Below are 11,431 nucleotides of genomic sequence, written 5' to 3' on the forward strand. Positions count from 1 at the left end.
TGCCGATGGTGGCGATGAGGAGCTCCGACCTTGTACGGTAGGGCCTCGACGCGGGTAGGCCTCTGAGTGGGTCTTCATGGTGCACGAGTAGCAACAAAGAGGGCCTCTGTGCAGCAGCAGGAGGGCCGGCGCAACAGCAAGGCCAGCACAGAAAATGCGGTGTGGCGACTAGAAGGCAAGAACTCTGGTAGGGCAACATCACAGAGAGGGCGCGACAACATGGTGGCTCATGCGACCGTCTGCTCAAGCAGTAGGGCCTCGCCCCTTTTTTCCTCTCCGCTCGCGGTGCGGCGGCGTGTCTCTGGCCAGGGTGCAGGGCCGCAAGCATATGGCGACAGCGGGGCTGTGCCACATCCTCCATCACCTTCGGCTTTGTCTTGCATGGCGGTGGCTAGCAGGGCGTCGGCGGCCAAAGGCCTTCTGTCGGTCTTCTTCTGGGTGGCAGCAGCAAAACTTGAGGGCAGTAGATCCTTGGCGTGACAGGGCCTTCGGCCGTCACTCCTTGCGCCCCCCTCTCCCCAATAGATCACGACCCCTCTGCATATATAGGTGACCGATGCTTCGACATCAAGAAAGCAAAACTGAGTTTGTTGAGATTTTTGGGGGAGAAACAACCAAATTCTATCCAATCCAGCTGGGGACGATTTGAATCAAGTAGAGATAAAATGGGGATTCAATTTGCTAGAGATGGAGAGGATTTGTTGGAGATAGAGGGGATGACGTCCATCGGATTAGGATCGGACAAAGGGGATAGAAGAGGAGCTCGGTCTCCTAGTGCGGCTTGAGTAAGAAGAGAAGCAAGGGGCAATGCCCCTTGAGCTAGCTCGGCTGGAGGAAGGAGAAATGGCGTAGATGATGTCGATGTAGAGCACGGCGTAGGGCTTGAACCCATCCTCCCTCCTAGCTTCTAGATGCTTCTGGACCCTTGGCTAAGTGCTCACTGCCCTGCCCTACTCTGCTCTGCTGTGGCCAAGGGAGGGAGGGTATAAATAGGCGATGAAGAGCTGAGGCGGGGCCCACCTATCGGTGAGAGTGATTGGTACATCCTTTCCTGGCGACGGTTACAACGTACCAAAAATGAATTGAAGGCTGACTTGACTTTTAAAGCTGCTCTGCTTCATCGGTTTCTTCTTCCTCCTCCACCTCTACCTAATGCTAGTAATTAATAATCATCTGTTTTCTTAGGAGTTAGGCCATCTCCAACAAATACTCTAAAATTTCGTCCCTTACAATATTATTACAATATCCCCTAACACTATTACAATATTTTCTATTTTTTTCATCTCCAACAGCTACCCTATTTTCTACCTTCCATTACTCTCTTTATTCCTTCAGATCCATAAGCATACTCAAAGAACAGTGTTACCGCTCCTCTAAACCATCAGCAAATTTGCCTCCCACCCACTGCTAGAGTGTCACGACCGCAACACTGTAGTAGTGGAAGCAGGATCTGCTGGAGGCAGATACAGCTTCAGGCGAGCAACAAAACGATCGGCACAGTGATGCCGGTCCGTTTTGCAGCGCTGCTGGAGGTGGCCTTAAGGACTCTAAAACTACTGCTCTCCATGATGTTATTTTTGCTATATTCCTTCCGTTTGCTTTGCTATCAAGCAATGGAACGGAACGGAGGTAGCAAGGCAGCCATTGCCACTGCCTCAAAGGAGGTGCTGCAGCCGGCATCACACGCTTTGGACGCGTCTGCACCCAACACAAACACAAACCAGTCCACCCTTGGATGTTATGGATCGAATTGCATTTGCACCTCCCACTAGTTGATCTCCCACAAGTTGATCATTTAAAAAAGCTGGTAAAAGCATGTATAATAAAGTGTTTAGAGGAGTGTTTATAGAGGAAAAAAAACCTTTTTTTTCAACTGTGGTAGTGCACAGGTGCTTAGACAAAGGACACTATGCTTATATAAGCACCGCTGCTTATATTATACTAACACGATAGTTAATCATGATTAAACACATGTAATCGACAGAAAACATTGTAAGTTGTACGTTCTATGCCTGACAGCAACCTGTAACTAGAGCATGCAGCTAATGAGCAATCAACAGAACAACCATACTGCAAACCCCAGCAAGCCGGGCATCACACTTGCAGCACCCTGGAACTGTTGAAGGGTACGACTGACTAACATGTTCAATGGATTTCTTTGACAAGGCAGACTAATCTGCCAAGCTTTTTGAAGCTATCTCGTAGACATTTTCAGAGAGTCCATTGGCCGAGACGATCATCTCCAGCTGGGCCTGCATAACAAAGGAACGCGCACGTTACACCAACTCAGCCTATTGCCCTATTGCACTCCACAAAAAGAGCGAGAACCAGATACCTTAGCAAGAGCTTGTCTGCTCACGTCGTATCGCCTCCACCGAGAAAATGCTGAAACCATGCGGGAGGCCACCTAATTGCAAATCCAGCAAGGAAGCGCGTTAGCTAAAATTCAAACATTAAGCGTAACCAAGATGATAGGACAAGTGTTTAACGTTACGCACAACTAACCTGAGGGTTTATCTTGTCAAGCTGCAAAACAACTTCACCCAAGAACTTGTACCCAGAACCATCTTTTGCATGGAAGTTCACAGGTGAGCCACAAAATCCACCAATTAGCGAGTATACCTGAATCTCGAGCAAATCTTCAGTCAGGTCCTCAAACTCTGTACTCGTAATTTAAGGCGAGATAAGGTACAGCTAACAGCACATCATGTACCTTGTTGGGGTTTCGCATGTCAAAAGCAGGGTGAGACAGCAACTTTTGAACATTGACAACATTTCCAGGAATGTCCGAGGTAGCTTGAAGAGCAAACCACTTGCTTACAACCTATTGGAGCAGAAAAACAAATACAAGTATCCAAGTAAGAACGTAACATAAAAATTAATATGCTACATTGGTGCATATTAAGGCTATTTCATTGTTTACAAGAATCAGCACTTATATCTTACCAAATAGTCGTGCTGCCACTTGTTATAGAAATCCAAAAGGGCATCATCACGAACTTGGCCAGGATTTTGAGACAATGCTGCTAGGGCAGAAAATTGCTCTGTCATGTTAGTTGCAGACTTGTATTCATGCAATGCAAGTTCAGTGGCATCCGGCTCATTCAGAGATGCAAGGTAGGCTACAGGGAACACCAGAAAATATAGTTAAGGCCACATTGTCCGGACCATAATTCCCAAGTTGGAGCACACATTAAAAAAAAGGGAAAAAAGAGGAACATACCAAGACATGCATTTTTCAATGCACGGCGAGCCATACTATCATGGTTAAATGTGTAAGCCTCGGAACTTTTGTTGTTTGTCACCTAAGAAAAAGGGTGATACAGATAATGAAAAAATGCAAACATGCAAAGACAAAAAGGAAGGGAATACAAAGTTGACCACATTCTCGAACAGTTTAGTTGTTGACTGGTGCCACTTACAGCTGCAAGAAGATCATCTTTGAGTTGGAAGGCAAGCTCTTTCTTGACGAAGGTACGGACAGCATGAACTGCATCAGGATCTGCAACTGCCATCATATCCATAATCTCCCCTTGACCAGGCAAAGTGATTGCTTTCGCAATGAATTCCTGTAGGAAATCACAATAGCTGTTTTGTAATTGAAATTAATGCCATAAATCAAAATCAAACTAAAAAGTAATTACTTTATCCAAGCTTGTGTTGCGCAGAATTGATCTGAGTCCATCAACAAATTTTGGATTTAGGACCAGTGTTTTCTGCTGCTGGAAGTCGGCTACGAGACTGAGCATCAACTTACGTGCCAAAATTTGGCCAGCTTCCCATCTAGGGAATAAACAAATCGTTAGATTAAACTCTCTAATAAAAATAGCAAATATCTTAGTCTCACTCAGATCAGAACAAACCTGTTAAATTCATCCGAATCATAGGCAAGTAAGAAAAATAAGTCGCTCTCACTCAGATCAGAATCAAGACGGACAGGAGCACTGTATCCCCTCAACAAGGAAGGAACTGGCCTCTCAGGCACGTTGTGAAATATGAACTCTTCTTCCTTCTGAACAATAAAAGCATGTTTGAATATCAGAAAAGAATGTCATGAAACAATTAATGTTTGATGCAAATAGAAAACTGCAACTAGGTGCCTATGCACGTGTCAACCACAGGTCAATTACTTGACTACGATTCAAATCTTAATCCCTACACAAAATTTGAGGTCCTACAAAATGGCTTCTGAATGTAAACCCACAAAAAGTTTAAGGTGGCAATTGTAGCAAAGTATCAGTAGCACCACACTGAATGAAGAACAAATGCCAGAACTAACCGCACAATAAACAATAGGTTCATAAGATTGGGTGGAGAATTCACAAGTCAAATCATGGCACTTTAAGTTTGTTACTTAAGAAAGAGAATGGCATTCCAATTACCTTTTTAAATTGAAGCACAGTAGTGAAGACTGGTTGGTCATCATTAGAGAGTGTTTGGAGCATTCCATCACTGTAAATGGAAGTTAGGGGCATATCTTTTCCAGCAGAGTCTACAAGTCCAACTGCAACAGGTATGAACATTGACTCTTTCACCAGTTGGCCAGGTGTGGGTGGCACTTCTTGGCTAAAATATTAGAAAAAAGCAGATGATTTAGTTAGAAATGTACTAATTTCACCAATTAACTACGAAAGGAAGAAAAACAAGTATTAGGGTATGTAAAATCCATGTACCACTAGCATGAACAGAAACAAATGGAAATAGAGAAATAGGGAAGAATCATTCAACATGCATCTAATCATAAGTATTAAAGGTAAATAAGTAATGCAAAACTGGAGAGTGTGGAAGCTTACCTAAGTTTCAAAGAGAATGTCTGAGAACTAGCATCATATGAAGATGCCACCTTGACAGTAGGCGTACCTGCTTGAGAGTACCTATTGGATGGTTCTTTCACAATAAGATCGTGTTTGCAAACATGTAACATGATTGAAAGATAGGTGTCTACTACCATTGTAAGAAGTTTGGCAGTTGTGCATTATTTGCATCACACATGGCTGCGTAGAAGTCTTCACAAGTGACAGCTTGCCCATCATGCCTTTGGAAATAAAGATCCATGCCCTGCAGGAGAAGACGAACTGGTAAATAAACCAAATGGATGTGTAACAGTGTAACACACATTCAACAACTGAAGAAAGGGAGACATATCCCATGGCAAACATGATGTGCACAAGATTCACAATATAAGGCAATGTCTCGATTTTCTCATATAAATGTAAGCAACGACACCTCTTACTGTAAAAATATGATACACGGGAGATTCAGAAAATACTTGAAGTCAAATCTTGAACTTTGACCACTGGTATGCGCAAAAGCATTTTAATGAAAAGTAATTCCTTATCATGATTTTTGCTAACATATAATTAGAAAAATTAACGGTCAAGGGTTTATATCAGAGACAGTGCCCATGTCTAAAACGACTAGTATAAGAGAATGGAGGAGAGGTAATACTTCCTCTGTCCAAATAACCAGAGGAAGTACTATGGATCATCAACATGGTCTTGTACATTTTTGGTCAAGGCTCAACTTTTACCTTTCGGAACCCTGATGCTCCAAACATGGTCTTGTACATTCTGACAACTTCAGCACCCTATAACAAGTACATGTCCAAGTCACATCTGATAGTAATTTTCTATCAAGGCGCAGAAACAGAAAAGAGAAAGTATGCAACAAACGAACCTTCTCGTAAACCTGTGATGAAGCCGATAACGATTGGATGAAGAAATAGAAAGCAACAAAAAAGAATGTCATCGTTCCACTCATTACAGTATCACAGTGTTTGCTTAACATGAAACAGCATGAAAAATGCGTACCGTCACTGCCAAGTTGTTCCAATCAAAGTTACCGGGGAAGGTTCATCAGATAAGGTTTCAGGGATTCAACAGGGGATTGAAAATAATTAGTTGACGGCTTTGAGCATCTCACTGCATGCAGTAAACTTCATAGACAAAATAACTCACCGGTATAGAAGTTGTCCATCTGCCAGTCAAATTAAACAAATTATACACCAGATCTTTATGGTGGTTGCAAGCTACAGAGTAAATAAATTCAAATGACTGAACAATTGAATATTAGCACCTTGATATATGAATGGGGGCGGATAGGATGTGCCATAGGCCCAGCATCCTGGATATCGGGGGGAAAATCACAGGGTGGTCAGAATAAATCATGCTGCTGCACTTTAGTTCAGTCTGCAACAAACTAACTGTAATGCAGTGGCAGAGTGCAGATGGAGAAAACCTGAGGGAATTGATAGATTCTGAGTTTGGAGACATCAGCAATACGTTTTACTGTACGACAGCCAAGATCCGACGAGAACTCCTGCAAAACTGATTTCATCAGCGGAGTAAGATGAAAAAACAAACTTGCAGCAACTAACACATGGTCTACTGCCTGAGTACCTGATCCCTGAAGACAGTCAGTCCTTCTTTGAGGGTTAGCTGGAACCAATCACGACAAGTCACTCTGCAATAGTATAGAGATAAGGAGACCATTCCCATTCAGCTATCCCCAACTAGAACTATTCATACGACTGCAAACTCATCAAGCAAAGCGCTAATTGATGAATTCAGAAAAAAATATAAATAAAGAAGCAAAAAATATGAACATATATTCAATCAGTTATGAAGGAATTAAATACTACTTTTGAGAAACATAATTATCAATAGAAGATACATCCAGTATGGTGATATCGTAAAGACAGTTACCTATTCCCAGTCCAGTTGTGGAAATACTGCAAAAGTAACAAGCTGTAAGTGCAACTGAATCCATGAAAAAATGGGTTACCACATCAAGAAAAATCAAGTATACCTACAAATATATGTACCTCATGTCCAATGACACCCAAAATTGCAGCATAATCACCATCAGTGGCAGTCTCTGGTGATGCCAACACAAGTCTAGATTGAAATATCTGTTTATTGACAAACCAGAGTATTAGAAATTAATTGGTGCGCAAATATTTCCCGAGCAAATGTAAAATCTTACGTTCAAGCTCTTGTTCTCCATCGCTCCCCTGCAATTAACAGAGTTACTTTTATCAGTAGACTTTTTCGAGTCATACCAGATTAGAATTGGGCAATTGGCTTGTTTACACTTAACCAAAATAGGAGGTTCAACAAGATCAGCCCATACTCCTACAGAAGAAAGGCAATTCCATTTCCAAAAGGTACTGCAATGTGCTGATGCAAATAAGGAGAAAGAACTTACATATTGAAATCAGGAACAACAACAATGTTGAATAAATCAAGATCATATTCAAGACCAAAGACCTGGCAGTTGGCACACCAAAAAGGCAGAATTGGATCAGCAATCTGATTGAAACTAAAGAAACTGTAGATAAATTATAGGACAAATGAATCTGGACCAACCTCCTCATCCCATTTCATTGCTGCTTTAAGAGAATACATAGCATGCACTGTTTTTGGTAAATCTTGGCCAGGAGTCCAAATTCGAAGTGTTACGTTGCGGCCAGAGCATGTAACAAATGAGTCCTCCCGGCATTCCAACTGACCAGCAACTAGAGCAAATAAGTAGCTCGGTTTCTTGAAGGGATCCTCCCACAATGCATAATGGTTTCCACCCTGCAGTTCAAAAAGAAAAAGAAAAAGAAAATGGCATACAGTGATTATTCCTTTCTTAGCTCTAGAGAATAGTGATTGCGTTAGGAAGCTAGTGTACCTCAAGATCTCCCTGTTCGATAAGATTCCCGTTGGACAACAATACTGGATACAGGGTTTTATCAGCTTCAATACGGCAAGTATATTTCGCCATAACATCTGGGCGATCCTGTAATAACATTCAACATTTCCAAATACAAGTCATTTATTGATGAAACACCAACAAATGACAAAAGATAGTCTTTAATAGAGACAAAACATGATATCTGATGCAGATGTCATATATCAGAACACAAGTATACATGGATTGAGTATATGATATCCGATATTCATAAACAATAGGTAAATCATAACACCAAATTATAGAGTAATTTTACTGAAAGCATAACTACCTGAAAGTAGGTGATTTTCCGGAATCCTTCTGCTTCACACTGAGTGCAAAAATTACCAGTCGATTTGTACAGCCCCTGTAAATTTACAAGAAATTAGAATAGAAAACACCACTAGCTGTTAATCTATATTACATCTTAAAGAATACAGTCTGCAGCCCTCTAAAAGCAGTCAGTACCTCCAAAGATGTGTTTAGCTGAGGATATATTTCCGTAACAATCTCCAAGTTGAATACACTAGCAGGTGGTGCTGCAAGCGTCAGATGGCGTGAATTGACCATATACTCTTCACTCTAGCATTCAGTAGATACAGGCAGGTGAGGAATAATATAGTAGTATAAAATGCAAGAACACTTTTCTAAAAAAAGACATACATATCAATTGCAGCTGGGTTACTAATCACTGTGATGGGTATCAGGATTCATCCCCTATCAGACTAGGAACATATGCAGGGTAGAGATGCAATAAAATAGATGCCACCCACTGACTCACTGCAAGTATCCATGGGAAGATTTTCAATTATAACTAGTGCAATAGTAAAACATAGAATGAAGCAAACAATTTGATGCCACAACCCATAAGCGACCTCTTGGATATTGGTGAATGTTACTATAAACAAAACTATATCTCTGGAAGTGCTTCTTATCATCTCATCATAATCCCCACAAAAAAATTACACATATGGGCCCCTATCTTGTGCAAGCCTGCATCTGATTTACTTTTTTTGGCTTGGAAATAAGAAAATTATGAGTATCAAATATACAATCATTCCAAGTAGGTACAAAAAGGAGTTTCTGCCCACTGTTTGTTGAATAATCTTGCGATATTACCATCAGCATATTTCCCAGTAGGTGCCATATGTGCCTTCTACAAATAAGTGCCAAGAAAAGCTCAAAGATTTAAAGGGCAGAAGATATTTATCAAGTTCCGAAATTTACAAAAACTCATTATTGAAACTACAGAAGGTAAAGCAGGACATGATCGTAACATGATAGGGATGACAAAGAAGTAGAATGCTCTGGGATTATCTTGCAATTTGCAACATTTAAGCACGTAAAGAACAGGTTGCATGGACCTATTATCACCTTTAACTCAGTGCCATTGACTTTGATTGATAACAGCTTCAGGTCACACCCGTGAAGAACTAGTGGAGATGAGATGCCAGCTACAAAATATTACAATGAAAATTAGTTAGGATTTAGGAAGGTCCAGAACCTCACCTAAGACATTACAAAATATCTTCCCGTGATGTACATGAGAAAAAAAAGGGAGAACAGAAAAAGGCATCACCAGGAGATACAACTATGTTAGATGTAACTATGGTCTTTTCTTCACCAAGTTGAAATTGCAAATCCACCTGCAGTTGAGTCAGGTGACGATAAAAAGTTAGAAACATAATACAGGGAATAAATAGCAAGGAATCAACAGTCAATATACAGGAAACATAAAGCCCGGATATTGAACATTGGTGATCAATGAGTGCCATGATAACTATACAGACTAGCATATCTACCTACGCAATAGACCCGTTTCAAAATATGTTGTTCTAGGATGCATGACTCTGAAAAGTAATGTACAGAATGTACTAGATCACTCATATGAAACAAATATTGGTACATTTGTCATCAAAAGTATTTTGAAAATATTATTAGCTGCACCTTGTATTAATATATTACTTGAAAATGGTGGTCAAAGGTGCATAGCGGAAACTGTGTTGATGTCTAAAACAGCATATATTCCAATAGAAACTGGATTCCAAACTTCTCACCACAGATAGGTCAAGGCAATTAGAGAATTTCCAATAACAAAGTTCAGATACTGAAAGATGTGGAGGAAAGCAATTAGAAGAGGCATATAGTTACCGTGTCAAACAAATAATCAGGTTTCTTGTAATTTTTCAAGAATATCTCCTTAGGAGCATCCATCTCTGGTTCTTCAGTTGCAGCAGGAGGCGGCACTGTTGCAACAGAACAAGATGTCCTCTTGCTGACAAGCTTTACAGTCTGAAATATGGATGGGATGGGAAAACCAATGAGGAGAATACAAATGGAAGAGACATTAGAGTGCATTGTATCTGACGACTTAAAAAGAAATACACAGGTCTTTAGTACATTCCAATCTACTGGACAGTAGACGCAAACTCACAAACTTTTGTAGTAGCGCACAGTTATTTTCCAAAAGACGATACTAACATTTGGCGATAAGAAAGGCTCCGATATAGTCCAATGTGAACCGTACAACAATGCAAACCAAAATCTATCAGCAATGCCCATAATGCCACACAAAGAAAGAAGGTATAATTAAATGCGGTTAACACCATGCAACAAGCTACAAAAATTTATCCAGGAAACAAGAGGGAGCGAGGGACCCTACATCCTTCCTTAAATTAGCATGGGAGCTCGAGCAATTCTTCACTGAGGAACTCCTCTTTGATGAGCACGATGACAAGCTTTGATACTGCCAAAAAGGGAGGGGAATTAGTCAATCACTGACTACAATAAGTGTCTTTCCACATATTATAGTTAATTAAGATCCCTACCACACAATAAGTCTATCTGTTTATGTCAGAGGTATTTACATAAGAGACATTATTTAAGACTACTAGAGATAGCATACATGAACGAACGAACCCCAGTCACCAATACAGGCAATCTAATCTAACTTGAAATATAGATGTATACTGCAAGAAGCTGGACTAGGGCAATTCCAGTAAGTATCGAATAGTGGTACCAGATGCTAGCATCGTTTAACAGCTAGAGAGCTAACAGAATCGGAAAAAAGTATCAATTTTTAAGGAGTGGAAGGAGGAATTGTAGAGGAAGAGGAAGCTAGGGTCTAGAGCTTAGAGGGAGGGAGAGTGGAATCACATGGAAGGAGGAGAACGCGCCCAGAAACCCAGCCTTAACGAAACCGCAGCCTCGGCATGCCGCTGCGGGGCTAATGAGACGGCGAGCCATCCCAACTCAATCCCAAACGTCGTTCCAATACTAAACTGGTAGGTATCAGTTAGTACTCTTCCTTTGACACGCAGCAAGCAAAATAAATCGAATCGCAACAGAACAGAGCGGGCAAAGAAAAAGTTTGGATTTTGACTGCTCACAGTGCAGCAAAGAAAGTGGGATTCTGCGCAAGAAAATCACTAACTCTTAGAACAAGAGGGGAATCGATCAATCCGAGTGAGCAGCGAAGTCACGGGCTCCTTACCGAAGAGCGGAGAAATCAATCCAAGTCACCGGATGGATCTGCACTCCCAGCACCAGTGGAGTGGACGAGGGAATTGGAGGTGGCGGCGCGGCGGAAGACGGAAGTGGTTGAGGATGACAAGGCAGGCAGGAGCAGAACGCAGGACGGCGAGTATTTCTATTTCACAAGTTTGCGACGTGATGGCTTCTGGACCCACGTGTCGGTGAGAGCACTGCCTGGAAA

General features: G+C 41.4%; 1 protein-coding gene across 1 annotated transcript; it reads right to left on the reverse strand.

Moving 5' to 3' along the window:
• Window positions 1-1,818: 1,818 nt before the first annotated feature.
• LOC133898714 (puromycin-sensitive aminopeptidase) lies at window positions 1,819-11,123 on the reverse strand. Its single transcript, XM_062339392.1, has 32 exons — window positions 11,106-11,123; window positions 10,379-10,462; window positions 9,868-10,008; window positions 9,296-9,362; window positions 9,091-9,170; window positions 8,185-8,298; window positions 8,009-8,083; window positions 7,678-7,785; window positions 7,368-7,580; window positions 7,207-7,268; window positions 6,985-7,012; window positions 6,824-6,910; window positions 6,705-6,730; window positions 6,399-6,462; window positions 6,238-6,318; window positions 6,076-6,123; window positions 5,958-5,976; window positions 5,811-5,815; window positions 5,677-5,688; window positions 5,531-5,587; window positions 4,949-5,058; window positions 4,794-4,874; window positions 4,383-4,566; window positions 3,864-4,012; window positions 3,645-3,783; window positions 3,423-3,569; window positions 3,224-3,305; window positions 2,947-3,122; window positions 2,714-2,824; window positions 2,506-2,622; window positions 2,336-2,407; window positions 1,819-2,252 (listed from the first exon to the last, which is right to left on the reverse strand). Exons 3-32 carry the CDS (start codon window positions 9,928-9,930, stop codon window positions 2,172-2,174), a joined length of 2,658 nt encoding a protein of 885 aa, XP_062195376.1. The 5' UTR covers window positions 9,931-10,008; window positions 10,379-10,462; window positions 11,106-11,123; the 3' UTR covers window positions 1,819-2,171.
• Window positions 11,124-11,431: the final 308 nt, after the last annotated feature.

The sequence above is a fragment of the Phragmites australis genome, chromosome 18 (genome assembly GCF_958298935.1).
Source record: "Phragmites australis chromosome 18, lpPhrAust1.1, whole genome shotgun sequence".
NCBI lineage: Eukaryota > Viridiplantae > Streptophyta > Magnoliopsida > Poales > Poaceae > Phragmites > Phragmites australis.